The sequence below is a fragment of the Balaenoptera acutorostrata genome, chromosome 13 (assembly GCF_949987535.1).
Source record: "Balaenoptera acutorostrata chromosome 13, mBalAcu1.1, whole genome shotgun sequence".
Lineage (NCBI taxonomy): Eukaryota > Metazoa > Chordata > Mammalia > Artiodactyla > Balaenopteridae > Balaenoptera > Balaenoptera acutorostrata.
The window spans coordinates 90,270,897-90,293,406 of record NC_080076.1 but is presented as its reverse complement, the minus strand read 5'-3'; the positions used below and the strand labels follow the sequence as shown (position 1 = coordinate 90,293,406).

The following is a 22,510-nucleotide window of genomic DNA, read 5'->3' as shown; positions in this document are numbered from 1 at the left end:
AGTCGCATTTGTAGAATTATGTTTTTAACACCTTGAAAATTCTATTCGTGATATCACCCATGCCCGTGGATTTGGGGCCGCAAGACTAGTATGATTATTAGAGAGTCGTGGAAATGGGAGAGGGGGTAACTGCAAAACACCCATCTCAATACAGATTCACCTGCGTGTATTGGGTTGTCAACAGTAAAGGTGGGGAAGGAAGCCCCAGCAAAGAGAGTTAAAGGATAGGGTGGGCACCTGGGGAATTCTTTCTCATTTCCTGCAGAGGTGGGCCAGTAGCAGGGATCTGACCTCACCCTGACAACTAAAAATTGTCACTTGCACTATTCACAATAGCCAAGACATGGAAACAACCGAAGTGTCCATTGACAGATAAATGGATAAAGATGTGGTACATATATGCAATGGAATACGACTCAGCCATAAAAAGAATGAAATAATGCCATTTGCAGCAACATAGATGGACCTTGAGATTATCATACTGAGTGAAGTAAGTCAGGAAGAAAAAGACAAATACCATATGATATCACTTATGTGTGGAATCTAAAATATGACATAAATGAACTTCCGTAAAACAGAAACAGACCCACAGAGATAGACAGAGAACAGATTTGTGGTTGCCAAGGGGGAGGGATAAATTAGGAGTTTGGGATTAGCAGATACAAACTACTATATATAAAATAGATAAATGACAAGGTCCTACTGTATAGCACAGGGAACTATATTCAATATCCTGTAATAAACCATCACGGAAAAGATAAAAACTGTCACTCGCCCTCTGGTTCTACAAGGATGAAGTCACTGGCCACTGCAGCCGCTGACCTTCAACACCCCCTGAAAGGAGTTCAGGGTGGAGATCAGGAAGGAGGCGCTCGGTGCTCTGGGAAAAACTGGCAGAACAGGCCTTCAGATAGACATTTTCAGGAGAAGATTTTATGAGCCTAATTTCTTGCATCTCCTCATGTCTGGAAAAGCACTAACATCACGAGTGGTGACATCTGCTCCTCGTGACCAGCGGCCACCTTCTGCCAAGATGTGTGCTCGACTGCACGCACCCCTTCACCAAAGTCACGTATCTGCTGACCTCCCCCCCGCCCCCCACCACGTCTTTGGAGCAGGTTCTCAGAGCTATCTGAGATGCTGTCTCCTGGGCTATAGCCCTCATTTTTGCCCCAAATAAAACTCAACTCACAACTCTCACATTGTGCATTTTTTTCAGTTGACAACTCCATCACTTTTTCTGACTAGGAGTTCAGAAAGATTTTGCCTTCCTAAGACATATCGGATGATATTTATATTCTCTCAAGCAAGAACAGTTGGTACTAAATGTAGAAAGTTGTACGTGGTCGATGCAACTTTCTCAAGCCATGTATTCAAGTGTGGGAAAGATCAGATGTCTTCTTTCTGGAAGTGTCACAGGTTGGGGTCCCCAGGAACCAGACCCTGAGATGGAGACTGTTGTGGAAGAAAAGGAAAAGAAGCGTCTGGAAACACAGAGATGCAATGCTCACCCAAAGAAGGACTCATCCCCACGGAGTTGTCCAAGGTAGGACGAGGAGGTTGGGCCTCCACAACCCACATCAGCTGATCCCTGGACTCAGGGGGCCCTCCAGGAAGGAAGCTCTCTAACTTGGGCCATCACCAGACAGGGCTGAGAGCAAGAAGTCCTCCCTCCTGCTGGAGAGCATGAAGGACATATCCCAGCATCTGCTGTAGCAACTTAACTTAGACGCCATCAGGCTCTCATTCCGCTGGACAAGAAAGACCCGACCGCTCAATTCCGGGTAAAGTTGTCATGTCAGCATTTCCTCTGCCTCCTTTTTTTTTTTTTTCTTTTGAAAAGGCTTTATTAAAACTTTATAATTCAATTTAATTTAATTCAGGGACTTCCCTGGCGGTCCAGTGGTTAAGGCTCCACGCTTCCACTGTAGGCGGCGTGGGTTCAATCCCTGATGGGGGAACTAAGATCCCGTGTGCGGCGTGACACGGCCAAAAAGAGAAAAAAAAAAAATCTGCAATTTTATTTAATTCACCAAGTAGTTTCTGAGCACATGCTTTCAGCCACACACTGTGCAATGTCCTAGGGAAAGAGACGTGAATGAAAAATTGGTCTTCTTCTCAGGGAATGATCGATGGTCCTTAAGTACAAGGACCAGAGATAATACAGAGGAAGACATAAGAATTGCACCTGATAAAGGAGGATGGAGTAGGGAAGCTTTACAGAAAAGTTTGTTTTCTCTTTCATCCTCAGCATCTAGAACAGTACTACGGGTACTGTTCACAGGCAAGTTAAGGTTGAGTTTTATGGATGTATTAGTTTCCTATGGCTGCTGTAACAAATCACCACAAACTGGGTGCCGTAAGATATCCTCTGCCTCTTTATGCCTCTCTTTCCTCATTTGTATAATGTGAATCATAAATATACTTGCTTCTTAGGCTTATTGTGAAGATTAAATCCACAGAAAGCACTCAGAATCATGGCTGACCCATGGTGAGCTCTCCGTAGCATTTGGTATTATTAATATTACTATTGTCTTGCATATCAGGTTTAAACACAACCATTTCAGGGTTCCCCTTTCCCCTTCCTTTCTCCCCCGGGGCTCTGACACTGAAATATGGTATTTTAACCATATTTCTAGTGTTACCGAGTCCAAGCTCGCTCTGCGCACCGCACGACAGGCTGATGAATCGGAGACGAGGTGCTGAGGCAGGGAACACGACTTTATTCGGAAAGCCGGCAGACCGAGAAGACGGCAGACTAGTGTCTCCGAAAAACCATCTCATCTGGGTCTGGATGCCGGTTTCTTCTACAGAATCAGAGAGGGAGAGGGCGTGAGGAAGTAAAGTAAAAGGGCCACCAGTCTTGCAAAACATCTCCTGGAATGGCCAGCCTTGGGGAGGGGATGTGTTAGCTTTTTCTTTTCTGCAGCCATCCGCAGGTGGGCAGGTCAGGGTGTCTCCCCGTGAGCCGAACATCAGAGGGGCAGGGTTCCCCGAGGCAGGCCATTATGTACGATTATAATAATAAAAGCAACGGAAGGTTACAATGAAAAGATACAGTGAAAGAGACAGATCCAGCGTGGAGTCCGATTTAGCTCTTCCCCGTTACACTTGCTTCTGTAAACGTGATGCTTTCACGTCTGCCCTGCATGCACGTGCAGGACATGCCTTGTTCTGGACACCGCAGGGATGGGCCTGAGTCACCCTGCCTCGACCTCCTGCCCACCCCCCCTCGCGCTCCCCACTCCTTGGGAGGAGTCCTCGGCCAGGAGCCTAATTTCAAATGCAAACCAACCAATCCAGAGCCACATCCAAATCACCTCTCCTGTGGGGCTCTCACACTCAGGGCCACTATCCCCATCCTAATCCCCAAGGGCCAAGTCCCTGCGAACCAGAGGCAGCCCCCATGCCCCAGAGCTCCTGAAAGCGTCCACACTAGCCCATCCCAATGCCACTCACCCTGCTTAGCACGTTCCTGCCTGTGGAAACCACAATAAAGGCTCCCTCCGTCTCCTGATGGACCCTGGTGCTTCCCTGTGTGGCCCTCAACACACGGTGTGCTCCTCCTCTTGGGAGCTGGGAGTAAAAAGACTGTCTGTGAAATGGCAGCTGATTTGTTGCTTTGCTACACCTCAGATTTTCCATCAATACACTGTATTTTAGAACAGGGGGCTTCCCCTCCAGCTCCGAGACCACTGGGGGCAGGATGCAGCTCTGGGGCCCACCACCCGGCCAAAGCTCCGTGAGGGGAGGGGTCTTCTGTGCCCTGATTGCCAGGTCCCTGATTTAGTTCATCCCCAGGCAGGGCGGAGGAGGGGAAGGAGGGCACACGCATCCTGTTCCACCGGTACCCCAGGCTCCAGGCTTTCCTCCCAACACTTCCCCCGCAACCCCCAAAGCCCTAGCCTGGGCCCACTTCCCGGGCCCAGGTGACTTGACTCCGCCGCTGTTTTCTTTCCAATCTGATAATGAAAGCACAGAGGCTATGCCTCAGGTCCTTCGGGACTTTGCTTCTGATACACTGTCCAGATCTTGTCTTTTGACCCGCAGAACGTTTCTCTCTCTCAAAACCCCCTGCTTTGCAATTCAAAAGCCTTGGTTTTCAAGACGGTTGTTTTCTCTCTCCTGAAATTCAAAAGGCTTCTTAGCAACTCAACACCAAGAATTTGACTTTCGCATCTGATTTTGGTCAGGCAATGCCCATCTCCACACCCAAATGCAATAAGCTCAAAATGGTCTAATTTTCATAAAGAATTAACGCACATCTGTGTGTGTGTGTGCAAAATATATATACTTAGTTAATATATTGGTATACTATTCTGCCTCCAAAAAACAGAAAAAAAGTTTGCATAAAGGCAGTATCATAGCTTATGAGGTTATCCAGCGAACAGCTGTTTCCAGGCTACTAGAAAAAACACTCTAAAAACAACAAAATCTTATTTAAGACTTATTGATCAAGATTCCATCTCGGTGCTACTTATCAACAAAGAGCGATTCTTCTATGTAATTCATTCAAAATAAACGCGCTGATATTAAAACTTAAGTGAGGAAAAACACCCTTTTTCCTCTTCCCCCTTTGGTTCAGTGGCTGGGGTCCTGCAAATCTGAATGACAAAAGACAGATGAACAGGAGGAAAAGGTTTATTTCATATGCATATGGAGGCTCACAGAAATGAAATGAAAACCCTACAGAGGTGGTCAGACCTGGAGACTTATATACCCTTTCAACAAAGGGCAAGATATTTGTGGAGAAGTGACAAGACAAAGGAAAAGGGTTTTGAGATTCTAGGGGCAATAAACTGTGGGAAGGTAAATAGATGGGGAAACGAATGGAAGATGAGTGTTATTTAGAAACGTTTGTGTGTGCAGGCCTATCTTGGTACTGACTTTAGCTCAGAATAATCCGTATGCCAAAGTGGCACATTTAGGGGTCGCATATTCTGCTCCTTTTCAGTTCCCTTTGACTTGGGTTGAACACTTGTCTAACTCGTGTGCAAACTAGATTCCTTAGAGTCTACCTAACTACTAACTGCATGGAATATGGAGATAGTCCATATCTCCAACATGTAGTGTTAGAGAGAGAGACAAGGAGAGAAAGGGAGGAGAGAGAGAGAAAGAGAGAGAGAGGGAGAGAGAGAGAGAATGAGAGAGAGAAGAGGGGGGAGAATGAGAAAGAGAGAAAGAGAATGGGGGGAGCAGAGGAGAATGACGGAGAGAGAGAGAGAGGAGAAAATGCTCTAAGCAGCCCAGCTAAGTATGCTTCCTGGCTCCATCCCTTTCCAGCCCCGTGACTCAGGACCAGTTTCATAGCCTCGGTTTCCTCACCTGTTAAGTCACGGGGCTGGTGTGAGGATTGAGATACTGCAGATAAGGCACTGTCAAATAAGAAGCAAATCCTGACTTAGTAAAGAGGAATTTTATTGGAAAGGATTCTTGAGGATTTCTCGCAATAGAGAGGACCCCCTGACCGTAACATTTGCAAGCGTCTTGTAGGTTTAGGCAAAGTGAGTTTTTATTTTCTAGGGAGAGTACACAAGGCTAGAGAGGGCCGGGTGTGGGGAACTGGGATGAGTGGGAGAAGGCTGTGTCCTGAGGCCAGCCTATTGCAGGTGGTGGATTTGATGGATGGGCTGTCTGCTGGCTCAGGCTGAGGCTGGACCAGAACCTGGGGAAGGAGAGGTACACACGGGTGCATCCCTGAGTTCATCTAAGTCATGTGGGGCAGGGAAGTCCTTTGCAGTAAACCATTTCCCTGAACATAAGCATGTGGGAGCATTTCTTAACTTTTGCTGTTTTCCAGGAACACAGGGCTCGGCTGAAGTTCAAGGCTGAAGTTCAAGGTCATCAGCATGATGCACTGTGCCCAGGACACAGAGAGTGTCCAATTAATGTTTGTGATTACTGACAGAATTGGAGTAATGACACCATTTTAAGTCATAAATGCAGCTGCTTTTTCAAGCACTTTGTGTATTTTCATCGTTTATATGCCCACTGAGCTCTAAATGCATTTAGACATCGGGAGAGACCGGATAGAAAAGTACAGGATGTAACAGAGAAGAGCAAACCTGACTTCATGTTGGATCTATTCCTTTAGCTCTAACCCCTGTGTCCTGTTGCCTGTGCTGAGTCATGCTGGCTCTGCACTTTTTGTAAAAGAATGTTGCCTAGAGCCTGAAATATACAGGAGAGCTCATTCTCAAGGCTCTGACCTTTAAAGGTGTAACACTTTTCCACCCATATAGAGATAAAAAGTTGCACAACAAGAATAACATTTGTCTTGTTGGAGGTTTATAGGAACACAGTGACCTGACCTAGGAGGACAGATGCAAGAACAAAGGATTCCAGCACCAAGAAGTTAGCAACGACCAGCCACACCCCTCCCCTTTTAGTGTAAAAGAAGCCTGAATTCTAACTCCGGGAAGATGGTTCTTTGGGACACTAGTCCACCGTCTTCTCCGTCTGCTGGCTTGTCGAATAAAGCTCATTTTCCTTGTCCTACACCTCCTCTCTTGCTTTATTGACCCGTTGTACAGCGAGCTGTGTGAGGTTAGACTCGGTAACACAGAGAGGAAACCCTTCTTAGCAAGCGGAAATCTAGCAGATCTTTAGACTCTGTGAGCTGTTTTCCCAACTATTTCTAAAATGGAGGAATTTGCACCAAATACCAAGTCAGAAAGCTAGTCTTCTACTATTACTTTGCTCCTCACTCTCTGGCTTCTTGCAAATGTCTGGTTATTAACCTTTCTGATTTGGGAGAAATACTTAGCATATTTTTATATTAGATGCTAAAGAAGAAAATCCACTTTAAATGAAGCATGACTCTCCTTATAGCTGAGGCTTTCTGAAGGTCGTAGAATGAGTTCAAGGGCTTCTACTGAGAAAGGTATCATGATGTTAGTTTTTTTTTCTTTTGTAATTTAGCAGAATTGTGTAATTTGGGGGGAAGATATTTCTCTCAGACTGGATTTTCAAGGACTATTAATGAGTTTGAAGAAAGAAGTATACTGTAAAATAATCTCTTTAAAATAGATTGTGGCCACAGATAAAGATGAAGTTATTTTTTAAAATTCCCCCACCACACACACACACACACACACACACACACACACACACCTTTTTTTGTATTCATTTTTACCAGAAGTTCCTTTAGAGTCTAATAAAATTCTCTTAGAAATTAGCTGTAGCGCCTTGGATGCGGTTTTCATTCCAACTTTTGGGGTGTAACTGCCCTGTGGGTCATGTTCTCACTGACTTTTGATCCGATCCTGACCCCTTCCTGAGGGTTGGCTCCACGCTCACTGACTGCTTGTGGCAAGCATCCATCCATGTCCGTGGGAAGAGTTAAGCCCACTAGGAAGAGACCCCCCATGAGGGCAGAGAGTGTTCACTGCTGTATCTGCACCAGGGAGCAGTGCCAGCCTCAACTACTGCAAGAAATACTGGTGAAAGCTATGGAAGCAACCTGAGTGACCATCCACAGATGAATGGAGAAAGAAGATGTGGTACATGTGTACGACGGACTACTACTCAGCCATAAGAAAGAATGAGATTTTGTCATTTGCATCAACATGGATGGACTTGGAGGGCATTACGCTAAGTGAAATAAGTCACACAAAGACAAATACTGTACGATATCACTTGTATGTGGAATCTAAAAGAAACAACAACCTAGTGCATGTAACAAAAAGAAGCAGACTCACAGATAAAGAGAACAAACTAGTGGGTACCAGTGGGGAGAGGGAAGGGGGGAGGGGCAACATAGGGGTAGGGGATGAAGAGTTCCAAACTACTAGGTATGAGATAAGCTACGAGGATATATTGTGCAGCACAGAGAATACAGCCAATATTTTATAATAACTATAAATGGAGGATAACCTTTAAAAATTGTGAATCACTCTATTGTACACCTATAACTTATATAATATTGTACATCAACTATACTTCAATGGGGAAAAGAAAGAAATACTGGCTGAATGAATGGATGGTTAGATAGATAACATGAGAAGGGAATGGAACAAACCCCACTGGGAAACAGGGAGTGCTTCTAGGGATTCAGTTCTATATATAAAATGAGAACCGTCTGATAACCAGACATTCAGAGGGTGACGTTCTTCAACCTCCCTCCCTGGTTCTAACACTTGCCTGTGCACGTGACTTAATGGGCGGGGCTGTAAATACACAACCAAATATGCCAGACTTGTGGGGAGTCTTTGCAGATAATTTTGACCACGCAAGATTTTTGTTGCTAAACACTGAACCGAAACACTACGCATGTTGGAACTTCATGACATCTTGTGTGTGTGGTTTTTTAAAATATATATAAATTTATTTATTTTTATAAATTAAAATTTATTTATTTATTTATTTTTTGGCTGCACCACGCGGCATGCAGGATCTTCGTTCCCAGACAGGGATGGAACCCGGGCCACAGCAGTGAAAGTGCAGAGTCCTAACCACCGGACCGCCAGGGAAGTCCCAGCATCTTGTTTTTCAATGCAAATTCTTGCTTTGTTTCAGTCAAACTCTGGCTCATGGATCATTTCAGAAACGATTTCTACAATACTTCCCAAGACCTTCTGACATGAGCAGCGCTGTGCTTACTCATTCAGGGTAACCAGAAGAACACCCGGTGGAAAGACCAGGATTACGTAGATGAGGTCAGTACACTTCATTTTATTGTGTCTTCCAGGGCTGTGTTTCACCTAACACAGAGAAACACTGTAGGAGATTTAGATGGGAGCCCGTGTACTCTTTAACTCTTGAATTTTTAATTGAGGAGCTGCAGGGTCTGAGATAATAATGGATACACGGCCCTGGCTGAGGGCTTGTATACAAATGGGATCCTGGGGAGAAAAAGGTGGGCTGTGTTGGGATGGTCTTCAAGGCTTAATGAAAACCTTGTGGAAGACACTTTTCTTGGCATTAAAAGGTCTTCAGTGATTAGTAAAATGTAGAATGGCTGTAACGACTACAGAATCTAAAACCAGTTTTCCACAGTGGCTACTGCACTGCAAGCTGTTCCAAATAGGCATTCTCCCCTTCTCTCTCTTTTTTTTTTTTTATACTTTAAATATTTCACTCCAATCTCATCTTGTTTGCATGGATCCATAACAGAAGTCAGATATAATCCTTATATTTTTTCCTCTTTAAGTGAAGTGGGTTTTGTTCCCTCTGACTTCTTTCAGGAATTTTCTTTATCTTTGACCTTCTGTAGTTTGAATATGATAACCCTAGGTGTGTATTTTTCTGGCATTTACCCTGCTTGGTGATCTCTGAGTTTCCTGAATCTGTGGTTTGGTGTCTGACATTGATCTTGAGAACTCTGTCATTATTGTTTCAAATATTTCTTCTGCTTCCTTCTCTCTTTCTTTTCCTTCTGGCATTCTCATTATGCACACTATACTTTTTGAAACTGTCCCATAGTTCTAGGATGGTCTGCTTTGGTCTTTCATCCCCTTCTCTTTTGTTAATAGACCCTTGTTTTTTAACTAGGCACATGGCTGCTGAGAGAGAAGCCTGCAATCCTAAGCTTCCCTTGCAACTGGGTGTGGGCATGGTATGTACTCAGAAACAGGAATTGTCCTGAAAGGGAGGAAATAAATCTTTGCTCCCGCCTTCCATCTTCCTTCAGTCTGGAATTCAGGCATGGTGGTGGAGCTTGCGCAACCACCTTACACCATGAGGTAGAGATGGCCACATACTGAGGATGGAGGGGTCTGAGTCCCTGACCCCGGGAAACACCATCTGTGCTTTGTTAATCTCTTTACTTGACAGAAAAAGAAGATGTGTTCATCTTCTGCTTCAGCCACCGTTCTTTTGGATTTTCTGTCAGCCGTACCCTAATATGGCTAATACCCTAATATTAACTAATACCCTAATGAGTTAATCCTAATTGATACCCTCCCATCCAGTGTCAAGTTGGCCCCTCTTAATGACTGTCCCATGTTCAAAGTGTTTAAATGCCAACACAATGTAAATCAACTAAAAAGTAAAATCGCAAACCTTGCAGAAAATGCAGGATTTCCCTGAAATTGATGAAAAGGATTTTGGAGAATTACTTGAAACCCAGGCAAATGAGGCTCTGGCAGGACGGAACCAGGTAACGAGTGACTGTAAGGGTGATGACAGGGCAGACGCTGCAAAAGAAAACTTCAACATCAAAGGAAGAAGAGAAGCTCTGGGGAATACTGATGAAATCCCCGTGGATGGTTTTGTTTACTTGTTGGTGCAAAGTATTTCTTGGCCCTGCGCTTCGAGTTTCAATTCTACCTGCAGAAATGAATCTTAGTAAACATGAGACCAATGTAACCTATTTTCTTAGTGCTGGGATTCATTTCTGAATACAGAGTCACAATCCAACGTTTTCTTTGATGGTCCTTGTTTTCTATGAAATTCTGGTCCGTATTCAAGAGGGGGGGGTTTCCAGCCAGTAGCGGTGTATGGCGGCTGTACGTCGGACCAGGGAAGCTTTAGGTCTGGGTACCTCCGACCCCAAGACTCTGATGTAATTGGTCTGAGATGCAGACCGAGCATCGGGAGTTTTAAAAGCCGAGGCTAGGAACTGCTGCTTTACTAAGTGGCCTCCCTGGTGAGGGTTGGCTCTGGGTGGGGAAGACTTCCTGTGTGTCATTCCACGTCAGTCCCCTGACTCTCCAAGGGGAGATTGGGTCAGAAAGGGGATGGGAGGCTGGGGCATGGGGAGAGCCAAGCGAAAAAGGGAGGGAAGGAGGAAGAAGACAAGAGCTAGCTTTCAGCATCTCATGAGGGCTGCAGTAAACGAACTGCAAGGTCAAGTACCACGCAGCTTCAAGGGAAGAGTTTACGCAGCTGTGCTAACTACTGTTACCGAGGATGACACAGAAATGCAATGAACCCTTGAAGCCACAACGCCGGCTGAGAGTGCAAACGATTTCCACATCCCATCCGTAACTGATTGGTGAGACCAGCTAGCAGCACATTCTAGGTCTGCTGGCTGCACCGGGCATCAGGCTGGACCGCCTGTTCCCATGTGCATGGAGAGCCTGCTTTTGGAAACCTGAAGATACCTGATAAGCCTTTCAGATCAAAACGATGCTTTTGTATTTAACTTCGCTGTGAGAGTGTGGGAGAAGGGTGAGGAGGTTTCTTCCGGCAGAAGCTGTACGCCAGTGGTGAACAGTGCCTCTTTGCTAGGTAACACCATGCTATATTAAATGCATCTTCCCTCCGCGTGTGAAGGTTATAGTATCTTAGTTCTATCTGGAAGTGGATTGAGTCCTCCACACCTGTACATCAGCAAACTGGAAACTATACACAAAATGTTTAAACATAAAGTTAACTGAGTATGAAACTGAGAGCATCTAGAACATTTATAGAAAAGCATTTTTTTTTTTTACGTCTATACTTTGGTATTAAAATCGCAATTGCATTTTAATGCCCTCTTAATGAGATGCTCCAGTGTCTCCTTCTTTTAACGTGCGGGGACGGCAGGGTGTGGAGGGTCTGTTTCTTGCAGAACAAGGCTCACGAAAGGAACACACAGGGGCTCTTTCTCTAGAGCGGATGGTGACACTTTATTCATTTAAAAACAACACGCCCTTCCCCAAAGGGCATGCAGCACGTGTGAGTGTTTCCATAAAGACACGAATGAACGAGGCCGAGGGTCACTGGAGCGAGGCACCTACCGTGTCACGCAACCAGGACGAGAGCGGAGCTTCCCGACGACCAGCATCTTATCAACAGCAGCATTGCTGGTTGGTACCCGGGACAACACGTGGCCTTTTCTTAGGCTGGCATCGCTGATTCCAGACTCACATGGAGCTGTCCACCTGGAGTTTGGGCTCTGCTTCTCCCTCCCTCTCTTCGCTATGGCCACAGGGGAGCCCCGACCCTAGTGACCCTCAGATGCCAAGAAAGGGGGGGTTGTGAGGGGTATTGTTAGCAGGACAGCTAATCCTGGCTGCGAGGAGTATCTTCGGGTTCCAGGTAACTGCCTGTGGGGAGGGATCCTGTTCTGAGACTGAGGCGCGGAACGACACAGGAAGTGACACGGTACAGAGTCCATAAACGTGCTGTTCTTATCCCCAAGTCGTTAGAGTTTAAGATGTTCGGTCTGAGGTTTACTCTTTTAAAAACAAGATGTAGGTTTGGTCGTTTACAAAAATAGGACGGTTGGAAAGAAAAGAGTCCAAGATGTCGTGAAGTCTGAGGCAAAGATGACGCAGCTCCCTCCTCCCCACTCCAGGGCCTGCAGGTATTGGAACAAACACTAAGGAAACGCTTCTTCTGACGGGCTTGGAGCCGGCTTCGTCTCCTTCTTCTGGACCCGGTCGTTTCCTCACCTCCCACGAGAAACGGAGCATTTCACCCCCAATTGTTGTCATGGAACGTCCGTGAGAGAGCAGGGATTTCAGGATCCAACAGAGGCAAATACCGCCACCAAGGAAGACAAGCACAGGGTCTGGGGGATGCAGCACCGGTGCAGCCAGGATGTCCTTACTGTGATGACGACACTTGGCTAAACTCGCCCCGTGTTGGATAAGGTCAAGGGGACCTGAGTGCCGGTCCTGCGATGGGCTGCAGGCTGGTGACCAGATCGACACTCATCCTTGCGTCCCTGATGCTGGGTCCCTGATGCTGTATCCCTGATGCTGGGTCCCTGATGCTGAACCCAAAGAGCCAGGCTCCAGTATTTTCCAGGCCATGGGCGATATGGGCTTTGTTCCAACTGGTTTTCAACCCAAATTCAACCAGGAGGTGGGTGGAGCCTATGGGGGGAGCGGGGGTCTGCCTGCTTATTTAGAGCACTCCCTGCTCTTTCAGTTACATGACTGATTAGGTCAACTCATGCACAGCACTGTTTCCAGCGTTTAGAGAAGGAAGCCTGCAGAGCCTGGGGGCCCAGCCGCACATCCGTCGGGGCCCCAGATTGGCTTCAGGGTCTGTACCACGTTATAATCACTGCCAGTACCCCTCTCAGCCAACACGTCTGATTTTTGCTTTTGCTCTTTGAACAGACAGTGATGGGTCACAGGTCATCAGAAGACAGGGGAGAGGGGCCTACCCTTCCCTGTGACAGCTTACAAATAAGCCCCTACTGTCCCTAGAAGTCCTAAAGCAGCTAATCAAACTCCCTCCCTGATGCCCCTTAAAACCAGTTACCCTGCCCCAATTAGTACTGCATCTCCATGAGGACTGATCAGGAAACACATCTGGGCTGGAAGCACAGAGAGGTTCTGGATGAATCGTCTTAGGACAAATAAATCTACGGTTCCCGTGAACCCGGCTTGATTTGGATTGGATGGCCCTTCTGCCCAGAGCCCTGCCCCTGGGTGCCTGCCCAGAGCCCTGCCCCTGGGTGCCTGCCCAGAGCCCTGCCCCTGGGTGTCTGCCCAGAGCCCTGCCCCTGGGTGTCTGCCCAGAGCCCTGCCCCTGGGTACCTGCCCAGGGCTGAGCATCTCACTGCACCAGGCACGCCCTTAGTCCTCACTGCTTCCCTCCAGCATCCTGACCAGGTGCCCATAGGTGTTTCTCTCCACCTGCCACGAATGATACATTCTCACATACTCCCTTCCGTTGGCCACGATTTGTTTTTCTAACGCCGGATCGCCCCCCAGTCTCTTTGCCAGCCGAACAAACTCCTGCAAAGAAGGAGGTGGAGGAGAAAGAGAGATAAGTAACTGGTGAAGGGGGATTGCAGACTCATCCAAAAGCCCGTGTCTGCCTTCGCTCCTGGTCCCTCCTTTGCCCACCTACCGTATTCTGGAGAAAAGGGCCTTTCGGAAGGATGCGAGTTAGCGCAAACATTGGGACTAAGAAATTACACACACACACGTGCGAGGGTGAACATCGTGGAAAAACACTGTCGTCATCGATTCTGCTTCCCCATCTTTCTTCCCTAGATCGCTCAAAGCTGCTGCTTCTCACGGTCACTGAGTCCTGACCCTGACAGTAAATCTTAGATCCACAGTTTCTTCCCTCCTTTGTATCAGCTGAGATAGGAAGTCAGGTCTTACTCCAGAATCTGAGCTCCTGTATTCTAGACAACACTACCCCTGCCACGTTTGTTCTCCATTGTGTTGATCCTTTCATCTTTCCTGGGCACGGAGTGTGTCTTCAAATCGTGATACATCACCTGGTGCAGTGGAAAGGGCCAGGCTTCCACTGGTTCGGATCTGGGTTCAAATCCTTCTTCGACACATAACTTAGCTGTGTGGCTTTGGGCAAGCTAGTTAACCTCTCTGGGCCCCACAGTGATCATCTCCAAAGGGGCGGTGGGCATTGGATGGGTAAGCCCTGCCCTGCCCCAGACTCCACGGGTGAAGGAGGGGACAGGGGATTTAACCGGCCTCGATTTTCTACACTTTCCTTCTGTCGCTTCAGAGGGAGGAAGTGTGCTGTGCTCTATGTTTATTGATGCTTGCAGACGCTGATGCAATGAAAAAATGGCCACTTTTTAATATCAAAGCCCTTCATAATTGGAAAGAACTAGAATTCTTTTGATTGCTAAAGAGTATTCAGGGGGGGAGGGGAACACGCATTATTTATTATATTTGCACATAAGTCAAAGCAGGGCTCACCAGCCAGGAGGCCTGCATTTAAATTCACACCCTACCCTTCACGGGAGTGATGCTGGGTGCGTTTCGTAACCTCTCTGAGCCTTGGTTTCTTCATCTTTAAATTAGGAATAATTACAGTACCTGCTTTATAGCGTGTTGACAGGATTCAATGAGTTAATACAAAGAACTCAGGGCAGCGCCTAGCCCAGACTTAGCTATCATTATTACTGTGATTTCCCAACCCGTGTAAATTCCAATAAGGCAACAGTGCCTAAGATTAATGCACAGTGCTTTGCCGTTTACAAGGAACGCCCACGTATTCTCAAAATTATTGTTAATTAACAGTTGGATGATTTTTTATAGCTAGCAATATAAAGAGCAATATTTACAATAGAGTGGAATTATATTTTTATGTAGTATATATACACTTTATGGTAAATTGGTGTTCTTTTTATAATAAAAATGTAACTTATTTATTCCCATCTCATAGGAGAACAACATTCTTATTAAAATTATTCGAGAGGCTTACAGCTTTGGTACATTATTTTATGATGCTGGTCATATCTTTGATTTATCTGATGCAGACACTTTGGCTAAAACCCAGCCCCCTGCTTATGATTTCTGTAGAATATATGACCATTTTATAACAGAATCCTGAATGAGAGTTTCTAGGAATAGGATGTGATAAAGCGCACTTTTTTTTTTTTCTTCTCTGCATGGAAGACTGAACAAAAAACACTGACTTAAACAAAGCAAGAGAGAGTTGGGTAAGGAGTGGGAAACATCTTGGCCGTTGGCATAAAACCCTGGCTGGAAAAATAAAAAAACAAACAAACAAAAAAACACAAAAAAACCCTGGCTGGGCGGCTGAAAGAAAAGAAAGAGAAGGAAAGAAAAATCTCACTCTTGAATCGTAAGAGTCACTCCCTGAGGCCCTGGGATTATTTTCTTCTGGGCTAAAACAGCTCCTAAGGCAACTAAATACTAAGGCAATAAATACTCTGAACACACGCGTGCGGACAATGAGAAAAGCCCGTTGACACAGACTGTCATTTGCTGTGTGCAAGATGGTGGCCGCAGTCCCCCATCCTTGCATGACGTCTCCTTGAAATAGGGCTCACCCACTCCTCCAATAAAGGGGGAAGGAGGTCTGTTTCCCCATCTCCTGAATCTGGGCTGGCCCTGGAATTTGCTTTGACCAACAGAATAGGTCAGAAGTGATGTAGTTTGACTTCCAAGCAAAGCTCCAAAAGGTCTAACAGCTCCCACTCTCACCCTCTTGGAGCCTGAGGCCACCCCATAAAGGAGCCTGAGGTAGCCTGCTGGAGGATGAATGACCACTTGGACCGAGATGCCCAGCAACCACCCGTACCAGCGACCAGACACTCATCCGATGGACCAAAGGACCACGCCATGAGAGCTGTAGCAAAACTTCCAGGAAACAAGTACAAATGCCAATTCATCATCATCCCAGCCAAAGCCCAAAAGGTTTTATATAACTGCCAGCTGCAGAATGCGCCAGAACACCCATCGTATCCGCTCACCAAGCCTTGACGGGGGGAGGGGAGAATTCATCATTTATGCGATGTAATGATCTATTCTTGAAAATTATTCATGATAATAAGTTATGAGGCATTAAAGGGTACACACACTAAAACAAAAGAAAATAGAAACCAAGTATTGGGATTCCACATCTTAAGAGAGTTCAAAGACAGATGTAGGCACTGCTCTAGATCAGACTTGGAAACTCAAGCGCGCGCCGGCTCCCGGCGGGGAAGGCCCACAGTGCCGAACCCCGGCTGCCTCAGTGAGTAGGGGCCTCCACTTGTTCCCACGTTTGCTGTGTTTTTCAAGAGAAGTCGAAATTTGGCATATTTATGTAAAAGCACTCCATGCTAAATACCAACAAGTAATTCAAAATTTTAAGTAAACAGCAAGCTAAACAAAACATGTGTGCAGACCAGACCCAGCCCAGGACCACAGGTGTGCAAACACTGGCTTAGGTTATAGATTTCTAAAGTTAAAAAAAAAAAATCATGTAAAACACCATGGTTTGTTTCCATAATTATTCAATTAGCAGTTGACTGTTTTCAGAGTTTTCTTCCTTTCTGAGTAGTCCCTGCTGGTGGAAAAAACTCACTGAGAAATACGTCAGGCAGAGAGAGAGAGACAAACACTGTATGTTATATCACTTATAGGTGGAATCTAAAAAATACAACGAAGGAATGAATATAACAAAACAGAAAGAGACTTACAGCTACAGAGACCAAAGTAGCGGTTACCAGTGGGGAGAGGGGAGGAGGGAGGGGCAAGATAGGGGTATAAGTACAAACAGGTACAAACTATTACGTATAAAATAAATAAGTTACAAGGATATATTATACAGCACAGGAAATACAGCCAATATTTTACAATAATTTTAAATAGAGTATAATGTATAAAAATATTGAATCACTATGCTGTACACCTGAGACTAATATAATATTGTAAATCAACTACATTTCAATTAAAAGTTTTTTTCTCACTAAATCCTTTTGACCTGCCTTGTCGCCCTGAGGTACCAGCCAGATCCAGGGCATGAGAAGCAGTGTCAGTTTTACAGGATGGATATTTAGACCCCTGTTGGGATCCTTCTCATAACCGTGTCAGCTGAAAGCCACGGGGCAGGGGGGAGCCCCTCAACGAGAAACAAACGTCTCATGCAGAGAGAACACGGGAGCTGGCAGACTGAACACGGGATGGTTTGAAAGAGCACTGCATTCCGACCACCTTCTGTAAGGGATACATACGTATTCTTCCAGGAGAAGCGGAAGTCAATTGCATAACAACTCTGGATTTCAGGCTCCGAAGGCATGTTCAATTAGACAACCCTGAAGCTGCTTCTCCAGATGCTTCGAATATGACAGCTCACTGATGGGACGTGTTGACAAGGAGGTTTCTGGAGACTGACAGACGTGCTGTCGTTTCGATCGTGGATCGTGGTTTTCCTCGGAACCCTGGAGTTAATTAAGGTTTAGTCTGTGCCTCTGGTCCTCAGACTTCACTTTAAGATTCTGACTGGGTAGGTCAGGGGCGAGGTCCAGGAATGGTGTCTTAGTCTGTGTGAGCTGCTATAAGAAAATACCACAGACAGGGTGTGGTTTATAAACAGCAGACAGTTCTGGACGTTGGAGGTCCAAGATCAAGGCGCTGGAAGATTCGGTGTCTGGTGAGGACCTGCTTCCTGGTTCAGAGATGGTCGTCTTTTCACTATAATCCCACATGGCAGAAGGAACGAGGGATCTTTGTGGGGTCCCTTATATTAGGGCTCTAATGCCATTCGTGAGGGCTCCACCTTCACGGCCTAATGGACTCTCAGAGGCCCCGCTTCCTAACACCATCACAGGAGAGGTTCGAATTTCAACATGTGAATTTGGGGGTGAGTGTGTGGAGGCACAAATATTCAGTCCATAACACATGCGTATTTTCTAATAGTTCCCCTCCAGGAGATTCTGGAGAGTCAGACTACGAAAAACACTAGTCTAAGATGGACAACTGTGCCAACCCTATTTTACACAAGTTATTTGGCCACAGAATAGATTCATCTTGGACTTCCCTGGTGGCGCAGTGGTTAAGAATCCGCCTGCCAATGCAGGGGACACGGGTTCGAGCCCTGGTCCGGGAAGATCCCACATGCCACAGAGCAACTAAGCCCATGAGCCACAACTACTGAGCCTGCGCTCTAGAGCGCGCGAGCCACAACTACTGAAGCCCGCATGCCTAGAGCCCGTGCTCCGCAACAAGAGAAGCCACCGCAATGAGAAGCCCGGGCACCGTGACGAAGAGCAGCCCCTGCTCGTCGCAACTAGAGAAAGCCTGCGCGCAGCAACGAAGACCCGATGCAGCCAAAAATAAATAAATAAATAAATTGACATATTAAAAAAAAGAAAGATTCATCTTATTGACAACTGTAAGTTGCGAGAATCACACTTCAAGATCCATCTAGAAGTGACATGCACGCGTCTGTCTTGTTTTTCTTAACACAAAACAGCATTCGCTGGTCTAGTGTTAAGCTTCATCCACATGCCATCGTTCACAATGATGTATATGTACACGTGGCCACATGATAATTCCGTTATCTGTTCTCTCGATGACTCCTGCCGTTGGGTAAAGCGGGGACCACTTGTAAGAACGTGCAAGTAGCCTTGGAATTATCCAGCATAAACCTTCAGTCTATTTTTTTTTTGACCTCACCGCACGGCTTGTGGGATTTTAGTTCCCTGACCGGGGAATCGAACCCAGGCCCCTGACAGTGACAGCATGGAGTCCTAACCATCGGACCGTCAGGGAATTCCCAGTCTTTTTTTTTTTTAATTGAAGTATAGCTGATTTACAATGTTGTGTTAGTTTCAGGTGTACAGCAAAGTGATTCAGATATATATATTCTTTTTCATATTCTTTTCCATTGTGGTTTATTTCAAGATATTGAATATAGTTTCCTGTGTTATACAGCAAGACCTTGTTGTTTATCTATTTTGTATATAGTGGTGTGTATCTGTTAATCCCAAACTCCTAATTTATGCGCCACCTTCCCCTCTGGTAACCGTAAGTTTGTTCTCTATGTCTGTGAGTCTGTTTCTGTTTTGTAAGTAAGTTCCTTTGTGTCATATTTTAGATGCCACATGTAAGTGACATCATATGACATTTGTCTTTCTCTGTCTGACGTCACTTAGTATGATCATCTCTAGGTCCATCCAGGTTGCTGCAAATGGCATTATTTCATTCTTTTTTATGGCTGAGTAATATTCCATTGTATATATGTACCACATCTCCTTTATCCATTCATCTGTCGATGGACATTTAGGTTGTTTCCATGTCTTGGCTATTGTAAATAGTGCTGCTATGAGCATTGGGGTGCATGTATCTTTTCGAATTATCGTTTTCTCTGGATATATGCCCAGGAGTAGGATTGCTGGATCATATGGCAACTCTATTTTCAGTTTTTCAAGGAACCTCCATACTGTTCTCCATGGTCAGCCTATCGTTTAAACTTGCAGCAGCGATACCTGAGTTTGGGGAGGGCTGCTTGTTCACATGACAACGTGATGGTTAGAGAGAAGGGCTGACTTTAAAACGAATATCAACAACAGCTGTGAGAATCTTGGGCGGATGTTGGAACAGAAGCCAACCTGGGTAGGTTTAGAAGCAATTTCCCGGTAGATCATCCCCACCCACACCGCCCGCCCGATGCAGAGCCGGAGAAGGTGGCAGGGGCTCGGGCCCCTGACCGTGACCCGTGGCCGTTGAATGGCGGCAGCTGCGAGTCTGATCTGGCTCTTTCCCGCCCGTCCCTTCCAAGACTGGCGGCTGCAGAGTCTGGCTATGCGTCCTGTTCACTCACACTGCAAGCTCAGGCCCTTTAATAGGACAATTGCTGAGCTCGCATCTAACAAGCCAGCTCACAGCCAGGTCCCAAACCCAGCGATGCCCAGGAGAGATGGGGCAGAGCCCTGGAGGCTCCGGCCTGTGATCTAGACCACTGTTCTCGGGTGGCCCGTGAGAGGTAGCGGTAGTGAACGACCGTGGACCACCTGGTGAGAAAGCGAACCGCCTTTCAGTTCTCTTCTGTGCCTGGCTGAGTCAAGCAGAAAGCCTCGGCGAGGTGCCAACCTGCTCTCTGCCTTCTCAACGGTGACACCTGGTCTCTGGCCAAGAGCCTCCCGCGGGGGCCAGAACTGGTCAGAATTGATAACAACAGTCAACAGTTATCAAGAGCTTATACCCAGGTAACAACCTGCCATGTTTCAGAATCCAGGATTTGGGGTTTTTAATAAAATGGTCTACGTGCCCTTTTAGTAACATACGCCCTCCAGGGGTCTAACACAGCGCCCCATGAACAACACACCAGAACTTCCAAATCACACTTAAGAATCGTCCCACCAAGCAGGATAAACAAAGCCACGAATAACTTCACATCAGCTCAGATGTGAGTTTGCTGCCAACTGAGTTTTGGCACCCAACTTACTAAAAATAAAACTGGTTTTCAAGTGCTCTCTGGATTTTGGAATTGCAGAAGAGGAACGAGGACTCTGTGCTATGACTATGACTCTTTTCACAGAGACAGAAACGGGGGCACAGAGAGGTCCAGGAACCTGCCCAAGGTAACACAGCAGTAAGTGGCAGAAATGGGAATTAAGCTCAGACAGTGCAGCCCAGAGTCGAGGTCCTTTTCCACCAGGCCTGGCTGCTTCACGGGAGGATGGAGCAAACCCACAAAGCTACCGCACAGATCCATGAGATTTGGGAACTACTGATTAAACTAAAAGCAAGGATAGTGAATATTCTCTGCGTTTCCCACTCTCTTGCTTCCCAGGATTCCGACCAGAGCGTCATTTCAATACACGAGCTGGCAGAAAATTGCCCATGCTCCCCTGGCTGGTTCGGAGGCAGGGAAGAGGAGGGTGTCAGGAAGGAAAGGGAAGGAAGTGAGGAAAGGCTTGGAAGAGAAGAGGTGGACCCGGGAGATGGCTCTGGTGGGCACGCTGCCAGCGGCAGAAAGTCAGAGGGAAAGAGCAAAACCCAGAAGAAATGTGCGACGAAATTTGCAGTTAAGTCATCCCGGTCGTACTCGGGGGAGATGGCATGAACAGGACACCAACTGGCAGTGTCACCCAAGGAATGCTGACTTCAGCGAGGCCGTGGAAAGAACCATCCAAGGAGGGACACCTTGGAGTCCGGGCAGAGTTCAGGGGCCGAGGCTGTCATGTGCTACTTTGCAAAGAAAACAGGAAAAGAAAGCAGTTCAACTACACCTGGGTGGCATGCGGTGTAGATTCACGTCAAAGTAAAATAACCAAAGGCGTCTGGTTATTTTCCAAGAAAGATCATCCCTTTAATGCCCTGGGGTAAGTACCTCTTCCGATAGTTACGGAGCACCCATTTGTGCCAGGACCACCACGAGGGGCCACGTGAATAAGACAGCATGACCACCACCCCAGGGGGCATTCATTCATTCGGGCGGGGAGGTCACGTACGATAAAAGCAAGGGCGCGTGTATGAACTGCGCAGAGGGTTACGAAGGAAAAGCACGGGGTGGGGGGGGGGGGATGGAGAAGATGGGGGAGGGAGACTGGGGGCCACCGAAGCCTCTCAAGAAAGAGACAGTGAAGCCGAGGGGGAAGGAGGCTGCTCCTGTCGGCCCGGCTGCGGGAAGAAGCAGGGGTGGGCAGGGAGCAGAGGAAGAGAGGCGCGGAGACCCGGAAGCTGAGCCGGGAGGTGCCTTTTCTCTGCGGCCACAGGAAGTCACAGAGGGGTTTTGCACCGGGGATGGATGGGACGGCATCTGCATTTTATAAAGGTCCCTTTGGCTGCTAGGAGGAGAGTGCACGGGATGGAGCAGAGAAAGCTCTTCTAACCGTCCAGACAAGACCCAGCAGTGCCTTGGAATGGGGGGAGGGTGTAAGGGTCTGGATACAGCAGTGTTCTGGGGGCAGAGCCCCTGAGAGGCGGAGACAGATGGAAGCCGCACGTAGCTACAGAGCCCAGGACGGTGGTGCGGGGCTGCTCGTGTGTGCGCACCGCCGCACTGGCCGGGAGGCCGCGGGGAGGGGGCCTGAGCCGGCTGCCGGGGTCCCGCGCCTTCTCCTACAGCGTCACCCTGGCAGCTGCAGCCCCCGAGGGTCCTGCACAGCCCACTCACCTGAATTCTGCAAGTGCCAAGAAGTCACCATCACCTCCTTACTCTGAATTTCAGGATCAACTGCAAACGCACCTACAGGGCTGATTCCTGGAGCGGGCTGGGCACCGCATTTGCTGTCCTGACATCTCGTCACCAGAAGAGTCCACCAGGCCCCCGGGAAGAGGGACAAACTCACAGGGTGATGGGCAGGGCATTAGCCGGCAGCGCTGGGGCCGAGGGTCCCTTTGGTGTGGTCAGGCTGGGCCAGGCAGGCCGCTCTCCTAATCGCAAGCCCCCAAACTACAGTTAGCTGGTT

At 47.1% G+C, this 22,510-nt stretch overlaps 1 protein-coding gene across 4 annotated transcripts in view; it reads right to left on the bottom strand.

Moving 5' to 3' along the window:
* Positions 1-2,785: 2,785 nt before the first annotated feature.
* Positions 2,786-22,510, bottom strand: part of GLT1D1 (glycosyltransferase 1 domain containing 1) — a 114,873-nt gene continuing 95,148 nt past the window's right edge. For 3 of the 4 annotated variants that reach the window (XM_057526549.1, XM_057526547.1, XM_007189676.2), the window contains one exon: positions 11,534-13,619. In XM_057526549.1, the coding sequence (XP_057382532.1) occupies positions 13,458-13,619 (162 nt within the window). In that variant the 3' untranslated portion in view covers positions 11,534-13,457. Of the gene's footprint in view, positions 4,126-11,533; positions 13,620-22,510 lie in introns of those variants that run through there. The other variant, XM_057526546.1, reaches the window with a different exon arrangement.